Below are 24,843 nucleotides of genomic sequence, written 5' to 3' on the forward strand. Positions count from 1 at the left end.
CACGTGAGAGTGAGACCTAGTCTAAACAGGGCTTATGACGCCCATATCATCTGGCCCCTGCTGGCCTAACTTCATCTCCTGCCTCTCGGCACTTCATTAAGCCCCAGCCCAGCTCACTCCTGCCTCAGAGCCCAGGCTGTTGGCATCCCCTCCTCCTGGAATGCTCTCCTTGTTGAAATTGAGGTCAAGTGTCACTTGTTCAGAGGTCTTCTCTGACCAATCAATGACCTTCCAAGTCACTGCCGGTCATATCACCCTGTTTTATGTTTTCTCGTCGTAGCGCTTATCAAGATCTGAAATGATTCCGTGTATTCCGCCTCTTCCTCTAAAACCTGCGCTCTGCGAGGGGCGGAAAGTTCTCGGTCTGAGAGGCTATGGACATGACTTTGAGCAGTTCGTTCAACAGTGACAGAAGAACTACTACGTGCCTCACTGCTGCCCTGCATCAGACTACGTCGCACTCCGGCGGCCACTCGCTGAACCCCCTGTCCGTTCTCAGGAAAATGGGGATTGTGGTGCCCCAAGCCGCGGTCTGAGCCAAAGGGCATTGTCGCTTGTGACGTCAGCGCAAACACAGAGCCGGTCGCGATTGGCCATCCGAGCTTGGGTGGGGCCTGAGCGCTCCTGGTCCCGCCCCTCGCCTCTTCCCGGCTCACGCATGCGCCCGGGCCGCAGCCTCGCCGCCGCGCCATTTTGCCGGGGTTTGAATGTGAGGCGGAGCGGCAGCAGGGGTGGGTAGTGCCGGCTACAGTTCGCGGCTGAGATTCCCTTCTCCGTTCCCGTATCCCCAAGAGGTGAGGCGCGGGGCGTGCAGGGCCTGGCAGGGTGGTCTCTTGGGACCCCGCTGGGGGAGGGATGCGACGTTTCTGACACTTCGAGCGCTGGGAAGCAAAGAACGCGCCTCTGGGCGAGAGCGGAATTTGAGCCCGTGCTTCGGGCGGCGCCCTCGGGCGAGGTCTTTGCCTGCACGGACGGGTCGCGCCTCACCTCGCGGCGTGCCGGGCCTCAGGCCCAAGCCCAGCCGCCCCGGGGCCTGTGAGGGGCGAGGGCCCCCGAGGCGCGGCCTAACGCGAGCCGCCCGAGCGCCCGCCCCTTCCCCCCCAGCGCCGCGCGGATTGGCCGCGCCGCCGCCGGGCCGCTCGGGAAGGCCACCTCTCATTGGTCGCGCCCGCGCGTCCGTCCTCGTCGCGCCGGGCCACCCGCAACGTGAGCGGAGTGCAGTGGCGAGGCCTGTCCGGCGGGGCGGCGGGACTGCGGGGCCGGAGCCGGCTGCCGCCCAGACGGCCTCTTCCCCGGGACTCACGCTCTGATTGGAAGGGGGACCTTTAACCTCCCTGTGCTTCAGTCTCCCCGACTGTAAATGGGCATCGTGATCTCACTTCGCTGAGTTGTTTGAGGATTACATTCTAGTCCATGCACCTGCCCAGGAATGTAGGGTCTCGCTCTTGGGGGAGACGCGAGAGTGTGGTAGTTCGGAGCATGAGCTTTGGATTAGAAGGCCTGGGTTCGCTCCAGAGTCGGCCTCCCTGGGAGTGCAGGTTAGGCCTCGTCCCTTCATCCCTCGGAGTCTCCCCCTTTCCTTATCCGCAAAGTGGGGTTGAAAACAATCTGCCTCGCAAAGTGGCTGTGAGGATCCACGGAGTTATTACCGTGGTTTACAAAGTCCTACCCGAAGTGACCATTGTCTGCCTCTTCCACCCGTCTCTTCTCCTTAGCCACTGTAGCCATACTGCTGACTTTGTTTTCTTTAATGTTCCAAGTTCGTGCCCACCATAGAGCGTTTGGACGTGCCTTTCGTTTGCTTGGAAATTATCAACATCAGAACTTTGCAAGGCTGGCTCCCTGTCCTTTAAGTTTCATGTCCCTTACAGCTTTGACCAACTTCTCTGAGGACTTATTTCTTTCAACTTTCTACTTAATAGCATTTACTATTAACTAGAATTAGAGTTGTTCATTGTCTTTCTCAGCTGCTGGGTTGTAAACTTCAAGAGCAAGGACCTTGCCTGTCTTGTTTACTGCTATATTCTGGTGATGAGTGCTTACCACGTGGTAGATGCCCAAGTGTTATTCATTGGAGGCATGGGGGGGGTGCTTTTTACTACTCTTGGATCCCACCTGTGTTCTTTTTTTTTTTTTTAAGATTTTATTTATTTATTTGGCAGAGAGAGACACAGTAAGAGAGGGAACACAAGCAGGGGGAGTGGGAGAGGGAGAAGCAGGCTTCCCGCGGAGCAGGGAGCCCCATGCGGGACTCCATCCCAGGACCCTGGGATCATGACCTGAGCCGAAGGCAGACCCGTAACCACTGAGCCACCCAGGCGCCCCACCTGTGTTCTTTTCTCTTCTCCTGAGCCCCCTCCCCATAGTTGAATTTTTAACCTGTGTGTGTGTCTCCACTTTCTGCACAATTCCTGGGACTCTTGATTGACCTTATCCCTCCAAGACACTTTGACTTCTTTCTATCAGTGCAAGGGAGTTTTCTCTTCTCATCTGGTTACTTTGATTTCTGCTACTTGGGGGCTGGGACAGAAGGTTTCCTATAGAGGATCGGATGTGTTTGAGAGCAGTGCTCTAGCTTTGGAATTAATTTGCTCCTTCATTTAATAACTATAGAGCATCCACTTAATATCTGGGAATACAGTGAAGAAATAAAAATGGACAAGGTCCTTTCCCTTGGGGAGCTTATATGCTAATGGGAGAAAGAAACAGTAATACAAATAAATGAATTAGATAATTTCAGATAGTGACAAGTGACAGAGCCAATGTGACAGATGAAGGCTTCTCTGGGGGCACCTGAGTGGCTCAGTCTGTTAAGGGTCCAACTTGATTTCAGCTCAGGTCATGATCTCAAGGTTGTGAGATGGAGTCCCATATTGGGCTCTGTGCTAGATGTAGAGTTTGGTTAGGATTCTCTCTCTGTCCCTCCCTCTCTCTCCCTCCCCCTCTCAAAAAAAAAAAAAAAAGGCTTCTCTGGAGAGGTGACTTTTGAGCTGAGATCAGCCATGGAAGTTTGGGGGGACAGAGCATTCCAGGCAGAGGGAATAGAAAGTAAGTACAAAGACTTGAGGACAGGAATGGACTTAGAGTATTGGAATATTGGAGGAAAATCCAGCTTGCTACAGTAGTGTATGAAGAAAGGAGAGGTATCCAGGGGCCAGATCGTATAGGGCTTTGTAGATAATGTACAGTTTGGATTTGATATTAAGTGGTCTATTCCTGTGATTAGAAAGCAGGGAGGGGGGCGTCGAGGTGTTGGGGTATGTTCTTGATACGTGTGTGCCAGATAGTTTTCATTCATTGGATCTCTTTCCCTTTCCCCAGATGTAAGGACTCAGGAATGGTTCTCTAATGTGGAGGAAATATCTAAGGAAAAGGCACAGATCTTGGATCAGCTTATGTCACAGATGTCTGTCAGATGGCCTTGGAAAGCAAAGTTTTTATTCCAAAAGTCTTCATCCATAACTGAGGGCCTGTGGGAAGAGGCTAGACTTAGGTCCAGCCATTCATTCAACAAGAAGAACTTGGAATTTAGATAAGTCTCTCATCACTGATTTACTGTGGTACATGTGTTTTCTTTTTTAACTGAATTGGTAGGGATTTCCAAAGATCTGTGGAAAAAGTAATGTATCTCATATAAAAGCAAAATAATGAATTTCACATTTCCAATTTTAATCATTATTTTAAAATCAATAACACTTTCTACATTTACATTTTGCTAATATTTTAGAGTCCTGGTACTTTCACATGTGGCCAAATTAGATAGCTTAATTAGACCTTGATCTTGCCGATATATTGTGAATACCTGTGGAGTATTCTCTAAAGTTACCTGATTTGTCATGCTTTCCCAAATCAGGGCTAAGCTTACAATTTTTTTTAAAGATTTTATTTATTTATTGGAGTGAGAGCACCACACACACGAGTAGGGGGAGGGGGCAGAGGGAGCGGGAGAAGCAGACTCCCTGCTGACCAGGGAGACTGAAGCAGGGCTGGATCCCAGGACCCTGAGATCATGACCTGAACCATAGGCAGACACTTAACTGACTGGTCCACCCACACGCCCCTACCATTTGGTTTTTTAGACATTATCACTAAGGAGATACAAAAAGGGTTTGTTGACAGATATTTAGTTCCTTAATTAGTAGTAAACTCAAGGATCTGTGTAGTATTTTGACTTTCAGGGATTGTTTCATGCATATTTACATATCCCCGTGAGCCCCCATTTTTTTTTTTTTTTTTAACTTACAAATAGTCCTGCTTAGTACCGGAACTTTGTCATTTTAGTGTCATGCTGTCATGTGGTCCTAGAATCAGTTGTCTCCACCTTTTCCTGTAGTCACAGTCAGTTGACCAGAACAAATGTGTAGAATGATGGAAAGTTGTTTTTTTTTTTAAGATTTTATTTATTTATTTGAGAGAGAGAATGAGAGAGAGAGAGAGAGAGCACATGAGAGGGAGGAGGGTTAGAGGGAGAAGCAGACTCCCCACTGAGCAGGGAGCCCGATGCGGGACTCGATCCTGGGACTCCAGGATCATGACCTGAGCTGAAGGCAGTCGCTCAACCAGCTGAGCCACCCAGGCGCCCTGATGGAAAGTTTTTGATGGAAAAAATCAATCAAGGGAGTGCAGCTTTTGAAAATAGTACAAGAAATATATAGTAGGTACCTATCACTATTGTAAAGCTCTAGGGAGATTGAAGTGATCAAAGCCCTTACAAGAAAGCAAAGTAGTATGCCTTATAAAATTTGGAAATTTGGAACTTGGAAAAATAGAGTAAAGGAGTAGAGAGTGACTGAAGGGGGTGCTCTTTTAGATAGGATGGTCCAGGAAGGCATCTCTGAAAAGAGATAACCTTGGAAAGAGACCTGAATGAAGTGGGCAGTGCCAGGCAGCTCTCCAGAGGCAGAGCTGTTCAGGCAGGTGGAACAATAAATGCAAAGCCCTGAAACAAAAGTATAAGCACTGGCATATATGAACAGTAATATAGGACAAATTTCAAATTCACTTCTTTCTTGAAAAACTTTTGAATGAACAGAAATTAATTATGGTGGGTAAGTTATCATTTGTTTATCTTACAGATGTAAGAGTTCCCATGTTAAGTTGGGGCTCCTCATAACTGATCCTCAAAGAATAGTTTCTAATACACACTGGGAATTCCTGTTTTCGCTAGTTGACTGACATATTGACTCATCCTTTAGTTCATTCAACAAATGCTTACTGTGTATCTCCTGTGTGCCAGGCAGTGGTAAAGTCCTGGGCTTACAGAGACAAGACATACAAAGTCCCTGCCATAAGGAGCTTACAGTAAGGATAACAAATATATAACAGATAATTCAGATTGATGGTTACTGCTATTAATAGTGTAATGGGAACAAGGTAGATGATAATGGTGGAAGGCCCTTTTGAGGAGTTGACAGCGGGCTGACAGCTAAATGATACCCAATATCAAATTAGAAGGAAGAGCATTATTACAGCATGGAGAACTGTCTTGGCTGGTTCACGCAACAGAGGGAAGGCTTTTGTGGCTTGAACTTAGAGCCAAAAAGAAGCCAAAAGAAGGTAAATGAAGTTGACAGGTTACAGATTGCATGGGACTCTACCATGGTAAAGAGTAGAATTTTTTTTTTTTTAAGATTTATTTATTTTAAAGAGAGAGAAAGAGTATGCACACTAGAGAGAGTGCACACCTTTGGGGGGAGGGGTAGAGGGAGAAAATCTCAAGCAACTCAAGCAAACTCCCCGCTTTGGAGCCCGACTTGGGGCTCGATCTTATGACCTGTGAGATCGTGACCTGAGCCCGTATCACAAGTCAGTCATTTAACCAACTGAGCCGCCCCAAGGGTTTGGATTTTTAATATAGATAATTATGAGGAATATAAGAGATTTTAGCTGAGACATGTATAGTGCTTTAAGAACATAATGAAGAATGTTAGTTGGGTGCCTGGGTGGCTCAGTCCGTTGAGCCGTTGGTTCTTGATTTCTGCTTGACATGATCTCAGGGTCCTGGGATCAAGCCCTGTGTGGGGCTCCGAGCTCAGTGAGGAATCTGCTTAAGGATTCTTTCTGTTCCTGGGGCGCCTGGGTGGCTCAGTTGGTTAAGCGACTGCCTTCGGCTCAGGTCATGATCCTGGAGTCCCAGGATCGAGTCCCACATCGGGCTCCCTGCTCGGCAGGGAGCCTGCTTCTCCCTCTGACCCTCCCCCCTCTCATGCTCTCTCTCTCTCAAATAAATAAATAAAATCTTTTTTTAAAAAAAAAAGGATTCTTTCTGTTCCTTTCCCTCTGCCCCCTCCCCTGCTCACAAGCGTGCACGCTCTCTTTCTGTCCCTAAAATAAATAAATCTTAAAAAAAAAAAAAAAGTGAAATGCAGAATTACTGAGGAGTGTATTAAATTCAACAGAATAGGGGCTCCTGCATGGCTCAGTCAGTTAAGCGTCGGACTCTTGATCTTGGTTGGCTCAGGTGTTGATCTCAGGGTCATGAGAGCCTGCTTAAAAAATCAGTAAATAAAGGATATTATTAAAAAAAAAAAATCTCAAAATAGATCCAATTAATCTCTGTAATCCTCCCAATACACACAGTTTCTAACATGCTGCCTTGAATAAATGTCAAAAGGTAGAACAAATTTGTGTGGCAAAGAAAGACAAGGGTTTTTTGGTTTTGGGGGGTTTTTTTTTTAGCTTACATACACTGATGTAGATGATTTTGCTTGGCAACAGCAAACTTTCATGATTTCATAACAGATTGAGCATTTCAACACAAAGAATGGGAAAGGAATTGATTAAATCACTACTTTCCAAAGTTTTTTTGTTTTGCTTTGTTTTTTAATATTCATTTGGGGGAGAGAGTGAGCAAGAGAGAAAGAGCGCAGGAGCAGGGGCAGAGGGAGAGGGAGAAGCAGACTCCCCTGCTGAGCAGGGAGCCTGACACAGGGCTTGATCCCAGGCTGGGATCATGACCTGCACCAAAGGCAGACACTTAGCTGACTAAGCCACCCAAGCACCCCTTTCCGAAGTTTTATATAATAAAGTAGTTCTGTGGCCAAGTAATGGGGGGGGGGGGACTCTGGATTAAATAACATTAAACTGATAATTTACTGTTTGAGTTCATGAAACCTTTAAGGGAATATAATGTGTAGCATTTTCCAAACTTTTTTTTTTTTTTTTTTTTTTAGATTTTATATTTAAGGGCTGGCTGGCTGGCTCAGTCAGAGGAGCATGCGACTCTTGATCTTAGGGTTGAGTTTGAGACCCACGCTGGGTGTGGAGATTGCTTAAAAATAAAATTTTTAAAAATCTTAAAAAAAATTTTTTGTTGTTAAGAAATCTTTATATCCACCTCAAAACCACAAGATCAAGAGTCGCCTGCCAGCCAGGCACCCCTGCATTTTCCAAAGTTTTGATATAAAACCCAGAAATGGTAGCCTCTCAATAAATTGTGTGTATGTTTGAGTGGTACTTGATATTCATGCCATAGAGTGGTTTGCACTGGGTCAAAGGAAGTGAATGGATAGGTGGAGGAATCTCCTAAATAAGAATATTGGCTTCCCTTATGATAAAAACATCTTCCAGTTAAAGGAAAAGACTAGTAAGGAGAATACAGATAGTTTCGAACAAATCATTCTCCTTAAAAGTTTGTAGTTCCTGGCTGTGGAGGGATATGCTGCACAAGCATAGTATTAGCTATAGCCCTTATCTATAGCGTTAGCTAACCCCCGCCAAGATGCCCTTTCTATTGCTATCCCCAATGTTTCCACTCTAATTCAGTCCCCTGTCATTATTATTTCCCCCTGAGAGATAGCCTTGGTTAGTAGGAAGAGAGTAGACTTTATAGAGTCAGACTGATCTGTTGAATCTAATTTTTATTAACTATGTGACTTGGGGCAAGTTAGTTAATCTGAGTCTCCTTGTATATAAAATGGTTATTATATGAAATGATATAAATCATACAAAACATCTGTCATTGTGCCCTTCCCCCATTTAAAAAAAAAAAAGTGTCCTAACACATCTTCACTTGTTCTTCTCAACTCCATTCTGGAAACATTGCCAGCCCACAGTTCATCTACTCCACTTTCATTAAGTTTTGACTCATTTCAAAAAACCTTTGGTGACTTCCTATTGTACATTAAATCATGAAACTCTTCAGCTGAATATTGAGGAACCTATATGATCTGATCTTAGCCTCCAATTCCTTTATTCTCCAAAGGAGCTATGTACTCTTCCTGTCTGTTAACTTTGCTCACACTAGTTCTTGTATGAGATGGGTCTTCATTCTACTTTGCCTTTCTGGTTCTATGTATCTTTCCTCTTTTTTATTTTTAGTATTTTATTCATTCATTTTGAGAGTGAGCAAGAAAGAGTGAGGGAAGTGGGAGGGGGACGGGAAGAGGGAGAAGCAGACTCCTTGCTGAGCAGGGAGCCCAACGTGGGGCTCCATCCCAGGACTCCAGGATCATGACCTGAGCTGATGTCAGATGCTTAACTGACTGAGCCAGCCAGGTACCCTTCTGTGTATCTTTCAAGTTTAGCTAAAGACAGCCTCTTGGACATCTTGGCCCACGTGCAAATGTAGGCCAAGTGACCCGCTTATTAACTTCCTAGCTGTTAAGTTACTGTCTGTGATTCATTTGGCACCTCTACTGCAGAGGACAAATGTGTTTCAGGGTTTCTTTTTGGATGCAACATTCCTGAGGGGTGTGGGGTAGCACTCTGCAATCAAACACATTAGTATTTCTTAAATAAAACAAATTTATATACTAAGTGAGATACTTTATTTATAGCCTCAGGCAGTTTGGGCCAGGTTTTGCTGCCGATGAGTTTGTTACAAACTTTAAAAAAACAACAACAAACCTGTCAGGGGCACCTGGGTGGCTCAGTCGACTCTTGATCTCAGCTCAGGGTTGTGAGTTCAAGCCCAGCATTGGGCTCCATGCTGAGCATGGAGACTGCTTAAAAAAAAACACAACAACTTTCAGTTTTAGACTTTTGGATTTCAGAACTGCAGGAAAGGGATTATGGGTCTGTAGTTGGCATCGCAGTTGAAGTGTCTTGTCTTCCAGCTAATATGTAAGCTCCTTTGAGAGCCTGAATTTAATTACCTTTGACAGAATAATTTTAAAAATACAATAAAAGGGGCACCTTGGTGGCTCAGTTGGTTGTGTCTGCCTTCAGCTCAGGTCATGGTTCCAGGGTCCTGGGATCGAGCCCTGCATCCAGGCTCCCTGCTCAGCGGGGAGTCTGCTTCTCCCTCTGCCTCTCCCCTCCGGCTTGTGCTCGCTCTCTCACTCTCAAATAAATAAAATCTTAAAAAAAAAAAAATTTTAATAACTTTCTGATTGCAAGTGTGATACATACAGTAGTTGTGGGATATTAGGAGAATCTAGAAGAATATGAAAAGAACAAAAATGTCCATTGTTCATCACATGGACATTACTGCTGTTTACATTTTGAAGTGTATTTTTAGTTTTTCTATATAGTGTGGTATGTGTAAATTTTTTTAAAGATTTTATTTTTTAAGTAACTTCTGTACCCAATGTGGGGCTCGAACTTAAAACTCCCAAGATCAAGAGTTGCATGCTGTACCAACTGAACCAGCCTGGTGCCCCTAAATATTTTTCACATAATTTGAATTGTGGTGTATTTGAGCTTTTTCCACTTAGCTTTATTACATTTTACAAAAATTATTACATGCTTAATTTTTTTTCTTCTTTGTCATAGAAGCCCCAGATTAAGTTTGGTGCATGGTTGCCCTGAGAAGGCTGTATTTCCCTGGGTTCCCTGGGAGCTAGTGCAGTTTTAGGGGCGCCTGGGTGGCTCGGTTCGGTTAAGCCCCTGACTCTTTTTTTTTTTTTTTTTAAGATTTTATTTATTTATTTGACAGAGAGATAGAGAACACAAGTAGGCAGAGAAGCAGGCAGAGGGAGAGGGAGAAGCAGGCTCCCCGCAGAGCAGGGAGCCCGATGTGGGACTCAATCCCAGGACCCTGGGATCATGAACCGAAGGCAGCCACTTAACCGACTGAGCCACTCAGGCGCCCCAAGCCCCTGACTCTTGATTTTGGTTCAGGTCATGATCTCAGGGTCATGAGATCAAGCCCTGTTTCAGCTTGTGCTGGGCGTGGTGCATGCTTAAGATTCTCTCTCTCTCTCTCCCCACCCTCTCTTTCTCTGAAAAAAGAAGTGCAGTTTTTAAAAAATAGCTTTATTGAACTATAACTTACTGTGAATTCATTTTAAGTGTACTTTTTGGTGAGTGTCATTAATTTTACACAGTTGTGCATCCATCACCATACTCATATCACGGTTTTAGACCATTTTTATTGTCCCCAGAAAGTTCTGTTGTTTTGCATTTAATTTTATCTACTCACCAAGAACTCGGAGATCACAACGTCCTATTTTATAGAGTTCTCAAGATTTTTTGTTTATGGGGAATGATGTGTGCGTGCACTCTTGTAATTTATACATATGTGCTATTTCTTCTGTGTTTCTTAGCTTTATGTTGTCACTTATGTTTAGCTTTTAATTTGTAATATATTAGATGTGAATTTTTTTGGTCAATGGCAGTGTATTCTGTGATTTATGTTTGGTGTTGTTTAAGCTTTGAATATTTAATAAAGTAGTTGCTTTATTGAGATATAAAGATACAATTGACATATTACCATTAGGTTTGGGTGTACAACATAATAATTGTATATATTGTGAAATGATCACAGTAAGTCTAGTTAATATCCATCACTACACATAATTACAGATTTTTTTTTTGGTCATCAGAACTTTTTTTTTTAAAAGTAGGCTCCAGGGCGCCTGGGTGGCTCAGTTGGTTAAGCGACTGCCTTCGGCTCAGGTCATGATCCTGGAGTCCCTGGATCGAGTCCCGCATCGGGCTCCCTGCTCAGTGAGGAGCCTGCTTCTCCCTCTAACCCTCCCCACCTCATGTACTCTCTCTCTCTCTCATTCTCCCTCTCTCAAATAATAAATAAATCTTTAAAAAAATAAAAATAAAAAAAATAAAAGTAGGCTCCACACCCAACATGGGGCTTGAACTCATGACCCTGAGATCAAGAGTTGCGTGTTCTGACTGAGCCAGCCAGGTGTCCCTTATATTACTAACTGTAGTCACTATGCTGTACATTATATCCTCATGGCTTACTTACTTTATAACTAGAATTTTGTATCTTTTGACCCCTTTCACCCATTTCGTGCACCTCTAACCCCCCACCAATTGGTTCTCTGTATCTATGAGTTCTGGTGTGGGGGGTTTTTTTTGTTTTTTTTTAAGATTTTATTTATTTATTTGAGAGAGAGAGAGAGTGAGCACGAGAGGGGGGAGCGGGAGAGGGAGAAGCAGACTCCCCGCCGAGCAGGGAGCCCGATGCGGGACTCGATCCCGGGACTCCAAGATCATGACCTGAGCTGAAGGCAGTCGCCCAACCAACTGAGCCACCCAGGCACCCCGGGTTTTTTTTGTTTTAATTTTATTTTTTAAGATTTTATTTATTTATTTCACAGAGAGAGAGAGTACAAGAAGGGGGAGTGGCAGGAAGAGGGACATGGGGCTCGATCCCAGGACGCCGGAATCATGACCCGAGCTGAAGGCAGATGCTTAACCAGCTGAGCCACCCAGGCACCCCTTGTTTTAATTTTAAATTCTACATATAAATGAGACCATATGGTATTTGTCTCTCTCTAACTTAGTTCACTTAGCATAATGCCCTGAAGGTCCCTCCAGGGCATTTGGCTGGCTCAGTCAGTAGAGCATGTGACTCTTGATCTGGGGGGTTGTGAGTTAAAAGTCCATATTGGGCATGGAGCCTACTTTTAAAAAAGTCCATCCATTTTGTCACAAGTGGCAGGATTTCCCTTTCTTATGGCCGAATAATATTCCATTATATACACATATCCGGTTTCTTTTATCCATTTATCCATTGGTGAACATTTATAAAGGTTATTTCCATGTCTGGGCTGTTGTAAATAATGATGCGGTGTACATATGGGTACAGATATCTTTTTGAGTTTGTGCTTTCATTTCCTTTGGATAAATACCAGAAATGGAATTTCTTTCTAATTGAGAGCGAACCGAGAGAGCATGAGTAGAGCTGCAGAGGGAGAGAGCGAAGCAGGCACCCCACTGAGCAGGGAGCCTGATGTGGGGCTCGATCCCAGGACCCTGGGATCATGACCCGTGCCGAAGGCAGATGCTTAACTGACTGAGCCACCCAGGCGCCCCAAGATTTTTTTTTTTTTTTTAGATTTTATTTATTTATTTTGACAGAGACGCAGCTAGAGAGGGAACACAAGCAGGGGGAGTGGGACAGGGAGAAGCAGGCTCCCCACAGAGCAGGGAGCCCGACGTGGGGCTCGATCCCAGGACCCCGGAATCATGACCCGAGCTGAAGGCAGACGCTTAACAACTGAGCCACCCCGGCGCCCCCAAGATTTTATATATTTATTTGAGAGGGAGAGAGTGTGCATGCAGCGACAGGAGTGGGGGGTGGGAGGGCAGAGGTGGAGGGAGAGGAACAAGCACACTCCCAGCTGAGCACAGAGCTGGAGGCGGGGCTGGATCCCATGACCCTGAGATCAGGACCCAGACTTGAGTCAAAACCAAGAGTCCGACACTCAACCACCTGAGCCACCCAGGTACCCCCAGAAGTGGAATTTCTGGATGATATGGTAGTTCTGTTTTTAATTTTTTGAGGAACCTCCACACAGTTTTCCATAGTGACTGCACCAATTTACATTCCCACCGTCAGTGCACAAGCTTTCCCTTTGCTGCACATCCTTGCCAACGCTTGTTATTTCTTATCTTTTTGATGACAACCATTCTAACAGGAATGAGGTGAAGTCTCATTGTGGTTTTGGTTTGCATTTCCCTGATGGTTAGTGATGTTGAGAACCTTTGCATGTACCTGTAGGCCATCTGTATGTCTCAGAAAAATGTTCAAATCCTCTGCCCATTTTTAAGTTTTATTTATATATATAAAAAATATATTTATATAATTTTTATTTTTTTGCTTTTTGAGTTGTGTGGGGTTTTTTAATTTTTAATTTTTAATTTATTTTTTTAAAGATTTTATTTATTTGAGAGAGAGAATGAGATAGAGCATGAGATGGAGGGTCAGAGGGAGAAGCAGACTCCCTGCGGAGCAGGGAGCCTGATGCAGGACTTGATCCTGGGACTCCAGGATCATGACCTAAGCTGAAGGCAGTCGCTTAACCAACTGAGCCACCCAGGCACCCCGAGTTGTGTGGGTTTTTAGTATATTTTGGATATTAACCTCTTATCAGATATATAATTTGCAAATAATAGCCTCCATTGGTAGGCCACATTTTTCATTTTGTTGATGGTCTCCTTTGCTGTGCAGAAGCTTTTTTTTTAAGGTTTGATTTATTTATTTGAGAGAGAGAGAGCACAAGCAGGGGGAGTGGCAGAGGGAGAGGGAGAAACAGGCTCCCTGCTGAGCACGACCCTGGCATCATGACCTGAGCCGAAGGCAAGACGCTTAACCAACTGAACCACCCAGGCGCTCCTGTGCAGAAGCTTTTTAGTGTGATGTAGTCCCACTTGCTTATCTTACTTGCTTATCGAAAGTTGCTTTTTAATCATAATCACAGCTGTCATCTTCTGAATCCCAGAATTCTCTCCCCAGGTGCAAATTTTCAGGTCTGGTTTGTTGCCAATCCTTGTGATTGCATGTTGTACACAAAGAAATTTATTCTAGTTTCTTTAATCTCAGAACTCTTTATGGGATCCTTATTTACTGCTTAAAATTGTAATTTCTCATGGTGGACCGTAACAAAAAAAAGTTCCTAGTGAGTCTTTTTTTAAACCCCTCGTTTGCCCTTTTTTTTTTAGCATTAAATCTGATAAACTTTGGGGGCACCTGGGTGGCTCAGTCAGTTAAGCAGCTGCCTTCGGCTCAGGTCATGATCCCAGGGTCCTGGGATCGAGCCCCGCGTCAGGCTCCCTGCTCAGTGGGGTGCCTGCTTCTCCTTCTCTCTCTGCCTACTTGTGCTCTCTATCTCTCTGTCAAATAAATAAATAAAATCTTTTTTTTTTTTTTAATTTTTATTTATTTATTTGAGAGAGAGAGAGTGAGAGACAGAGAGCATGAGAGGGGGGAGGGTCAGAGGGAGAAGCAGACTCCCCGCCGAGCAGGGAGCCTGATGCGGGACTCGATCCTGGGACTCCAGGATCATGACCTGAGCCGAAGACAGTCGCTTAACCAACTGAGCCACCCAGGCGCCCAATAAATAAAATCTTTAAAAAAAAAAATCTGATAAACTTTGTGGTGACTTTGATCAGTTCTTCACCTTTGTTTTTCTGTGCCTCTTTTTGGCTTTTTGGTATGTTTTTTCTTCATCTCAAAATTAGCTCACCATTGACTCAGAAAAGTCCATCTTTTGGAACCTTGCCTCAGCTGAGTCAGGCTTATAGCCCATACCTTAAAACATAACAAATGGATGACTTTCAGAGAGGGGAAAACCCATAGTATAAAAGTATTCTTTTATGTAAATCATTGTATCCCAATGTGACCAATTTACCAAAGCTCATTTTTTGTTTTAGGTTCTCTGGCAATGGAGCTCAGTGATGCAAATTTGCAAACACTAACAGAATACTTAAAGAAAACTCTTGATCCTGATCCTGCCATCAGACGTCCAGGTAAAGAGAATGTTTTGTGGTTTGATTTATTCTTTAAGGACAGGTGATGAAAACCTTTGCATAATCTATCTGTATTTGTAAATTGAAAAAAAAAAAAAAGATTTAACACTTGGTTCTGGGGCATAGTTTTTCATTCTCTACCTGTAAAGTGTTGGCTGCTTACAGCTGCTGTAACATATGGTGGGGTGTTTTTGGTTTGGTTTTGTTTTTTGAGTAAAGAAGCTTTTATTTGGCATCTTCTGGGATTAAAAAGTACTAGTATGTTTAGAATGCTTTGTCCAGTCACCTTTCTGAAAATCCCTACACCTGCCTGTTTTAGAAATATAATAAATAGGGCACAGAGATGAGAGTTAATTGCTTAAAAAGTGATTAAATGATTTAAACTAGGAAATGAGATGCAGTGTCTTAATCCCCATGTTGAGTTTGATTTAATTAATACATTTTAAGACCTAGGGTTCCTCCCTCCTGTATTTGACCAGTTTCTGTTAGAAACTTTAGTGGTAGCTTAGAATTGTAAACTCAGATGCCCACAGGACTCATATGTGAAGGTAAAAATGAGGGAGGCAGGTGAAGTGAGGATTGGTAATTTCATGTGATTTATATGCCTTGGTTAAGGGCCTGTAGAACAAGCTAACTGGGGGATTCAAACCACTTTTGCAAGATCAGATTTCCAGCTTTGTTGGAAAAATAAAAGACATTTCTGTGAAGTGTCCCCATTTTTAAATGATAATTTGAAATACCATGAAACCAAGCAAACCCTCCTTCTGAGGGCCGGATGTGTCTTGTGGGTGGGTAGCCAGTTGATGATTCTTGATGTGAGCCATATTAACTAGGTATCAACCTGCTGTTTCGGAACTTACTAATGTGCATGCTCAGAAAGAGGATTTGGAACGCCTCCACAAAGACACAAGTGTGTGTGTGTTGCAGTTATATATAATAAATAGAATTGTAAACATGTTAATGCATCCATTCTATTCTAGAATAGTGTTTGTGATTTCTGAGAGGGAGAATTGTGGCTTTTCCCATTAGTGCTTAAAAAGGTAACGTGTTCTTGGAGGAAGGGAAATTAATGGCTCTAATCGTCTTAGACTTTCCCAGAAAGCCTCTGCAAACCTTGTCTATTAAAAATTATTTTTAATAATTTTGTCTTTGTAAGGCAAGGGTGTTACTGTTTTATGAATTCAGGACAGAGTGTAGGAATAAATTGATGAATGAGTTATGAACATAGCATTTCTCAGGGATTGCTACTAGACCAACTTAATGTTTCTAGAAAATGATCTGGAGGTTGAAATGTGTAGTACAGATACCACTATGCTCCCTTGGTTTTTGTGATGAGACTGGTCCAGATGAACTGGAAGACATTTTTGAGGCTACTTGAGTGTGTAGAAACATGTCTGTGTGAATATTCTGTGAGCAAGTTGAAGGAAATGAACACAGACAGAAATCGACTTAAACTCATGAGATTTCTTTAAGGATATTGATTACAGTTTAAGAAAGAGACCTGGCGATCTATATGGGCTTTCCCCCAGATCATGGATCTGGTGTGTTGCCCTGTGTGCAGTGCTAACCACTGAGAAGAAACAACCAAAGCCTTCCAGACTCCTACAAAACCATAGTGTGTCCCCTCCTGAAAAACATTTTTCAGTTTAGCCCTCCTCGTCTTTTAAGAAAGATATGATGGACACAAAGCAGGGAAGATTTGAGGATGGGTATCAAACTCTTGGGACTCAGTTCAGAAAGGAGAGAGGTATTAAATCATAATATTGTAGAAAATAATAGATGCTAATGGCAGATCTTTTCAGTGAAGTTTATGAAGACCTGCTATAAACCTTCACTTGTGTGATCAGTAAACTTTGGAGAGTTCCTTTTTTTTTTTTTTTTAAGATTTTATCTAGGGACGCCTGAGTGGCTCAGTTAAGCATCTGCCTTCTGCTCAGGTCATGATCCCAGGGTCCTGGGATCGAGTTCTGCATCAGGCTCCTTGCTCAGCAGGGAGCCTGCTTCTCCCTCTGCCTGCAGCTCCCCCTGCTTGTGCTCTCTGTCTCTGACAAATGAATAAGGTCTTAAAAATATATATATATTTTATTTATTTTACGAGAGAGCGAGCACGCAAGCACAAAGGGAGAGGGAGAAGCAGACTCCTGATGAGCAGGGAGCCCGATGCGGGGCTTTATTTTAGAAGGAGCCATGTGCATAGGGGCTGGGTGGAGGGGCAGAGAATCTCAAGTAGACTCCCCACTGAGTGCAGAGCCTGGCACAGGGCTCTATCTAATGACCCTGAGATCATGACCTGAGCCAAAATCAAGAGTCAGACGCTTAACTGACTGAGCTACCCAGGCACCCCTAAACCTAGGAGACTTCTTTTTTTTTTTTTTTTTTTTAAGATTTTATTTATTTATTTGACAGAGAGAGAGATAGCGACAGCAGGAACACAAGCAGGGGGAGTGGGAGAGGGAGAGCAGGCTTCCCGCTGAGCAGGGAGCCTGATGCGGGGCTCGATCCCAGGACCCTGGGATCATGACCTGAGCCGAAGGCAGACGCTTAACGACTGAGCCACCCAGGTGCCCCAACCTAGGAGACTTCTTATCCCTAAGTGTGGTAGGAGTTGAAAATATGTGGGTAAAATCTTCGAATAATTTTTTGCTCATACTGGAAATGTTTAGTTCAAGAAGAAAACTGAGGGCTAGTGTGACAGAATAAGGACTGGATTGGACTAAAACTTTCTCAGTGATGAAATCTTCTAGCTGTGTCATCTTAGACAAGTTACCTAACTCAGGGGCCTTGTATTTATTTATTCATTAATTAATTCATTTATTTATTTAAAGATTTTATTTATTTCACAGAGAGAGCACAAGCAGGGGAGCTGCAGAGGGAGAGGGAGAAGCAGGCTCCCCACTGAGTAGGGGAGCCCGATGTGGGGCTCGATCCCAGTACCCTGGGATCACACCCTGAGCTGGAGGCAGACGCTTAATCGACTGAGCCACCGAGGCGCCCCGATTTTTTGATGCTTTTAATTAGAGATCTACATAGATATAAAATGGAAAGACTTGGTTATAATGTCAAGTCTTCTAACATGGAAATTCTTTTACAGCTGAGAAGTTTCTTGAATCTGTAGAAGGAAATCAGAACTACCCACTCTTGCTTTTAACATTGCTGGAAAAGTCCCAGGATAATGTTATCAAAGTTTGTGCCTCAGTAACATTCAAGAACTATATTAAAAGAAACTGGAGAATTGTAAGTATTTTGTGAACACATGGTCTAATAACCTGTATGTTTATAAGATTTATATGTAATGCTCCAAAGATTCAGACACAGATTAAAGATAAAATTAAATAGAACCCTCTTCAACAAAATACTAGCAGATCAAACCTAAAAAGGTGTAAAAAGAATTACACACCATGACCAAGTGGGATTTATCCCAAGGATGCAAGGCGGGTTCAGCATTCAAAAATCAGTTAATCTAATCCTGTTAATAAACTGACAAAAGGAAAATCACATGATAATATCAGTAGCTACAGAAAAGGCATTTAACAAGATCCTGCGCCCATCTGTGATAAAACTGTCAGTAAACTAGGAATAAAAGAGAACTTTCTTAACTTGGTAAAGACTATATACAAACAACCTACTCACTTAATGGTGAGAAACTTGGAGCTTTTCCACTAAGATCAGGTACAAAGCAAAGATGTCCCCTCTTCTCACTTCTTCTCAACATTGTACTGGAAGTCCTTGCTGATGGAATAAGAAGAGAAGTAAAAGGTATTACTGAATGGGAAGGAAGACCTAAAACTATCTTTATTCACAGATGACATGAGTGTCTATATAGGAATTCTGAAAGACTTGGCAAAAATTAAATAGGATGCTTTCCCAAAGTTCCATTGTTTCATGTGAGTTCATATAGATTACTTGAACTTCCTAACCCAGGTTGCTAGAGTGTGAGACTTGGCTTTTGCCTCCATTATGGTTGAATTTAAACGTTAGTGCATTGTCAACTGAAGAGACATTGTGTGGGAAGACACATAACCTTACTGAATAATTGAAGCAATTTCTCCCGTGGATGGGAAAAAAATTAAATACAGTAGAGAAACCACATTAAATATGTTAAAAATTTGTAGAATGCAAAATAATTTAGATTTGGGGTTTTTGATAAGGGATATAGAAATATATGCTAATTTTAAGGCATTGTAGTACAAGTTTTTTAATTTAAATTTTTTTTAAAAGATTTCATTTATTTGAGTGAGAGAGAGAGCACAAGCAGGGGAGTGGCAGGCAGAGCTGAGCCCCCGATGAGGGGCTCGATTCCAGGACCCTGGGACCATGACCTGAGCCAAAGGCAGCCACTTGACTGAGACACCCAGGCGCCCCTGTACTGCAAGTTTAATGAGTGGTATAAAATTAGAAATTAAGAAATTAAGGTATTTTCCCTACCTTAGGACAGTGGTTCTTAATGGGGGGTGATTTTGCCCAACAGAGATCTGTGGAGCCGTTTTGGTTGTCACAGGTAGGGGCAGGGAGAGTTACTGCCATCTAGTGATAGAAACCAGGGATGCTGCTAACTATCCTACAGTGTACAAATCCATTCTCATAGCAAAGATTTGGGCCCAGAATGCCAGTAATGCTAAGGTTGAGGAAACCTTGGCTTAGGATAAAGAAAAAAATGAGAATTGTTTTGAAGTGATAGCAGTAATGAAATTTAGAAAGTATTAGGGTTGACAAAAATGGTCAGTTTTTCTAAAATGTCAACTTTAAATCTGGCTAGATATTTATTTAGAATTCTTTTTTCTTCATTTCGTGAAAGAGTTTAAGAAGTAGTAAATACTGTTTTTAAGCTTATGTAGTCAAGTATTAACTTCATGTAGTGAAGAAGCAGCTGGAAAATCAGAATGTTTAAACATCCATCCCTCTACTTGCAGACATGCTAGCCCTCTTCCTTTCTCTTGATTTGTAAAACTAGTGAGACTTGCAGAACCTCTTTGAGTGATTTGTCCTGGATGTATTTAAATTGATAATGGTCAAGAAGTTTTCATTGAAAAGACTTCTAACCTAAGGTGAGAGTCAGATCGACGCTTTTGAAGATGAATGTGGGCTAGGCAGTGTAGATCATAAAGATTTTCACCACATGTTCTGATAAGTTTATGTTTAGAACTGAGATTCTTAATTGGCATCAGGGAATGTATATTTTTCTGCAGAAGAGTTTATGCTTTCATCAAATTATTAAAGGAATCTGTGACCCATTCATGTAGAGGGAAGGCCCTGACTTTATGGTTTTCTTAGAAAACCAGAAAAAAAAGAAATGGTTCTATTTTCTCTATAAACCCATAAGGTCATAGATATGGACTTTATGTTACTTGCTATTGATGTTTTGCTTTTAGGTTGAAGATGAACCAAACAAAATTTGTGAAGCTGACCGAGTAGCCATTAAAGCCAACATAGTGCACTTGATGCTTAGCAGCCCAGAGCAAATTCAGAAGCAGGTAATGTAAGGCCCAACTGTTTAAGGAGGAGCCTTGTTTGTGGAACTGTCATCTAATTAATCTTTTTCCTCCCCCCAGTTAAGTGATGCTATTAGCATTATTGGCAGAGAAGATTTCCCTCAGAAATGGCCTGACTTGTTGACAGAAATGGTGAATCGATTTCAGAGTGGAGATTTCCATGTTATTAATGGAGTCCTTCGTACAGCACATTCTTTATTTAAGAGGTATTGATAAATTCATACTTCTTGTTTTAAAGATTTTATTTTTTTTAAGATTTTATTTATGTAGAGCGTGAGTGTTGGGGGAGGGGCAGAAGGAGAGGGAGAGAGAATCTCAAAGCAGCTCTCTGCTGAGCTGGGAGCCTGATATGGGACTCGATCTCACGATCCTGATATCATGACCTGAGCCAAAATCAGGAGTTGGATGCTTAACTGACTGAGCCATCCAGGTGCTCCTTAAAGATTTTATTTTTAAGATTGTACACCCAACCTGGGGCTCAACTCTTGACCCCAAGATCTAAACGGCAAATGTTCCACTGACTGAGACTGCCAGGTGCCCTCATAAATTCATGTTTTTAAAATACTTTTTCCAAATGCTTTTGCTTATATAAACAGTTGTATTTTTATGACTCTTGTCATTCCTTTGAATTTGGTAATCTTAGAATAAGATTTATTTCATCTAGCTCTGTTACTGTGAAATAGGTCTTAATAAACTGTGCTTGATTCCTTTAAAAAGAAAACCAAGAAATCCATTTGAATTTCAGAGAGCTGTCTACCCGTGGGTTTTTCTCTGATCTGTCCTTGAAGACCTAAAGTTAGTACACAGAAACTTGTAAATTACTTTACCTATTTTACCTTAATTTTTTTAGATATCGCCATGAATTTAAGTCAAATGAGTTATGGACTGAAATTAAACTTGTTCTGGATGCCTTTGCTTTGCCTTTGACTAATCTATTTAAGGTAATGGAATAACATCTTGGTGATACTTTAAAATTACTTAATATTTTAAATTGCTTAATTATTTGTATAAATTTTGTTTAAGAGAATGCTTTGAAAGTCTATTTGATAGGTAATATTTAGAGCAACATTGCTTTTGAAAAATTCCAAACCTACACAGAAATAGAGAAGACAATCTAATGAACCCTCATGTATCTATTACACAAGTTTAACGGTATTACTTTTTTTTTCCTTCCCTTCCCCTCATTTTGTAGGAATGTTTAAAAGCAAATCCCAGGTATCATATTATTTTATTACTCAAGTATTTGAGTATATGTCTCTAAAGGACCAGCTCCCCATTTTGATTTGACTATGTGGTTTAATTTATATATATAATTATAGATTAAATATTTGTACATCCTCTTGTGCATAGGCTGTTTTCTTAAACACGTTTATCTCTGTGAGACTCCTATAAGATTGAAAGAGATAATTTTTTTTTTTAGTCTTTTTTTTTTTTTAAAGTAATCCCTATACCCACCATGGGGTTCGAACTTATAACCCTGAGATCAAGAGTCATAAGCTCCACTGACTGAGCCAGCCAGATTCCCCCCCCCCCAATTTTTTGCATGCTCTTCCCACTGAGTTAGTCAGGGGCCCCGAAAGAGATATATTCTTAACCTCTTTTTTCAGATAAGAAGGTTCAATATCACACAGCTAATAAAGGAGCCAAGCCTCAAGCCTGGTTGTGCTAACTCTGGAAAAGCTGCTCATTTCCTTTTTTCAAAAAGGAAAGTTTTGTGATTTTCACAACTTTCTAAGATGTAGTGTGCACAGGATTTTTCATCATTAGGATGTCTTACTGATGGTACATTTTTATATAAAAAAATAAAATTGGACAAAATATAATCAATATTTTCTACCTATTGGGTTGGTAAAGATTCTTATTTCTTTTTACTGGTGTTAAAAGTGTTAGCCAGAGTGCAATGAAATGAACTCTTGTGTCCTGTCCACTGGATTATAAATGATACTGTCTGGAGTTTGGCATTTCATTCAGAAAATTTTAATATTCATATTTCTTTACTCCAGAATATAGGGAGTACCATTTGTTGAGTGTCTTTTACATAGTGTACAAAGGTACTGGATATTTCATGTATATTTCTTCATTCTCATATTCTCCGTCTGAGGCAGGCATTATTTTCAGATTATACATGAGGAGATTGGGGCTCAGTAAAATAACTTACTTGCTCCAAGTAATGCTCATTATGAACAGCAGAGTCTGGATTATATCCAGGTCAATCTGGCTTGCAAAACCTGTGCTCATAGCAGACTAATCTGCTTTGGTAATACATTTCTAGACTCTCATGGTGTGAAAATTAGAGGTGTGCATAGTTTTATAGATAAGCCTGTTTATTGCAGTTAGAATAACAAATAATTGGAAGCAGTTCAGATGCCAGGGGTATCATTTAATGAGAGCATATAAAGACAGTTTTGTAATATATTTATATGCACAAAGGAGAGTGGAAGGATCTGGTCCAAATATTAAACATTGGACTTCTAGTAGTGCTGTTATGGACAATTTAAAAATATATACTGTTGTAACATATTTTTCAGAATCTCTTCAATGACTGTATACTATTTAAAAGCCAAATTTCAGAGAGGATATAAGTAGTCTCAGTCTGTTTCACTAAAGTTTACACTAAAACCATGTCCCTAAATTCCTTCCTAAGGCCACTATTGAACTCTGCAGTACCCATGCAAATGATGCTTCTGCCCTAAGGATTCTTTTTTCTTCCCTGATCCTTATCTCAAAATTGTTCTACAGTTTAAACTTTCAGGTAAGTTTTGTTATATTTCTTGCTTTTGATTCTTTGATGTCAAATATACACGTTTTCAATTAATAAAGACTTCTTTGCCAGCATTGATTTTTCTGAAAGAAATTAGTTTTTTTCTGACTCTCCTCCCATTCTTTGCCTACAAGTAGTGTTCTATTTTATAGTCCTTCCTAGAGATATTTCTAGGACATTTCATGGGGAAAGGTATCATTTTCTTATAGTCTAGTAACTTAGAGGACCCTACTTCCTAAATCACTGTTTTGGACAGTCACCTTGTATACTGTATTATTGAAGACACGGGGAGATCATATTCTCAGACCTTTCTCTTTTATTCATTTAAGTGGATATTAACACTGGAGGAACAGTGTTTTGGTTAGAGGTCTATGACTAGCTTACACAAAAAGGCTTTTATTGGAAAAATGGGAGACAGAACACTAAAAAACCAGGTTTTGGAAGGTATAAGAACCAGTGGCATTTCAGAAGAAACATAGCTATAGACTTCTAGTAGAAAATGCCTGGTCACTGTCTTGCTACTGAGATAGTGGCCTCCATTCTTTTTGTTCTTGAATCATTACTTTAAGATTCAGTGTTCCAGGAATGAGAAGAGGGGTCTTAATGGTGCAGATTACTATACTGAGATGCAAGAGGAACAGTCTGGCCTTTTCATTGCTCATAGCCAGGGCCATGTACCTGGACTTCCTCCTCATAAAATGATTGCACTCAGAGTGGTAGGAAGAGCATTCTCCAAAAGGAATAGGCAGAATAGGAGATGAACAGCCCAAAATGGTATATCTACATCAGTACTCATCTGGACACCGGTTTGAGAAAGTTTTACTTAAAGGATATCACTGTTTTTGCTTACATCTTCTTTTGAATTCTATTTCCTAGAAATCAGGTAGGATGAGGCTCTTAATAACTTGTTAGGCATAGTCTGGAAGACCAAAGAAAGAGCCATAATCTTTATCCTTGGGGTGGCTTATCCCTCATTAAGAAGGCAGTACTGTGGCACAGGAAATCCGTAGCTATATAAGACAAAAAGTCTGAATTGGTGGTCATCTTACAATAAAAGCGATAGTTGAGAAAGGAAAAGGAAGATAGTGGTAAGCACTCGAGTTTCATACAGTCTTAGCTGGACCTTGAAAGAATAAGTGAGTTTAGATTGGGACAGGAAATAGGTGGCATCATTTGTAGTTGAAAGTGTATAAACCAAAGAGACAGTGGTTTACTCAGGTGCCAGGCCTGGCTGGGATAAAGAATTCTTGGTCTAAATAGTTAATGGTTGGCTCAGGCTGAGGAGTGTGAACTTGAGGCTGTAGGCATGTGGGAAATGTTTAGCATGGGGGCAAAGCTTACTAGAATAACATTGCTTTTAATCAAAAATCTCAATTCAGTGTTTATTCTTTAGGACCTCCCTGAATTTTTTGAAGATAATATGGAAACTTGGATGAATAATTTTCATACCCTCTTGACATTAGATAATAAGCTTCTACAAACTGATGTAAGTATTTAAAAATGGTTCACAGGTATCCCTGTTTTAACTGAAGAATTGTTTGAAATATAATATTAGATTTTGATTAGATCTCAGTTTTTAAAAATGTAAAATAAAAGGTACTCTCTGAAAACCTTGGAATATAGTTAGACTTCAGAAAATGAAATCGTTATTTGAGAGCATTTATTTTATTTATTTCTATATTTTTAAAGATTTTATTTATTTGTCAGAGAGACGGTGAGCACAAGCGGGTGGAGCGGCAGGCAGAGGGAGAAGCAGGCTCCCTTCTGAGCAGGGAGCTTGATGTGTGGGACTCGATCCCAGGACCCTTGGGATCATGACCTGAGCCGAAGGCAGAGCCTTAACCGACTGAGCCACCCAGGCGCCCCGAGAGCATTTATTTTATTTATTTAAAAGATTTTATTTATCTTTTTGACATAGAGCACAAGCAGGGGGAG

At 41.6% G+C, this 24,843-nt stretch overlaps 1 protein-coding gene across 2 annotated transcripts in view; it reads left to right on the forward strand.

Annotated features, from left to right (window-relative positions):
• Positions 1-639: 639 nt before the first annotated feature.
• Positions 640-24,843, forward strand: part of CSE1L (chromosome segregation 1 like) — a 45,704-nt gene continuing 21,500 nt past the window's right edge. Inside the window, exons 1-9 of one of the 2 annotated variants that reach the window (XM_045885919.3) lie at positions 654-794; positions 3,322-3,560; positions 14,563-14,658; positions 17,750-17,892; positions 20,028-20,129; positions 20,208-20,353; positions 20,998-21,088; positions 22,792-22,899; positions 24,302-24,394. In XM_045885919.3, the coding sequence (XP_045741875.1) occupies positions 14,574-14,658; positions 17,750-17,892; positions 20,028-20,129; positions 20,208-20,353; positions 20,998-21,088; positions 22,792-22,899; positions 24,302-24,394 (768 nt within the window). In that variant the 5' untranslated portion in view covers positions 654-794; positions 3,322-3,560; positions 14,563-14,573. Of the gene's footprint in view, positions 795-3,321; positions 3,561-14,562; positions 14,659-17,749; positions 17,893-20,027; positions 20,130-20,207; positions 20,354-20,997; positions 21,089-22,791; positions 22,900-24,301; positions 24,395-24,843 lie in introns of both variants that reach the window. The other variant, XM_045885918.3, reaches the window with a different exon arrangement.

This window comes from Mirounga angustirostris, unplaced genomic scaffold (assembly GCF_029215605.1).
Source record: "Mirounga angustirostris isolate CCGP_5_RB_7025 unplaced genomic scaffold, mMirAng1.0.hap1 SCAF_10, whole genome shotgun sequence".
Lineage (NCBI taxonomy): Eukaryota > Metazoa > Chordata > Mammalia > Carnivora > Phocidae > Mirounga > Mirounga angustirostris.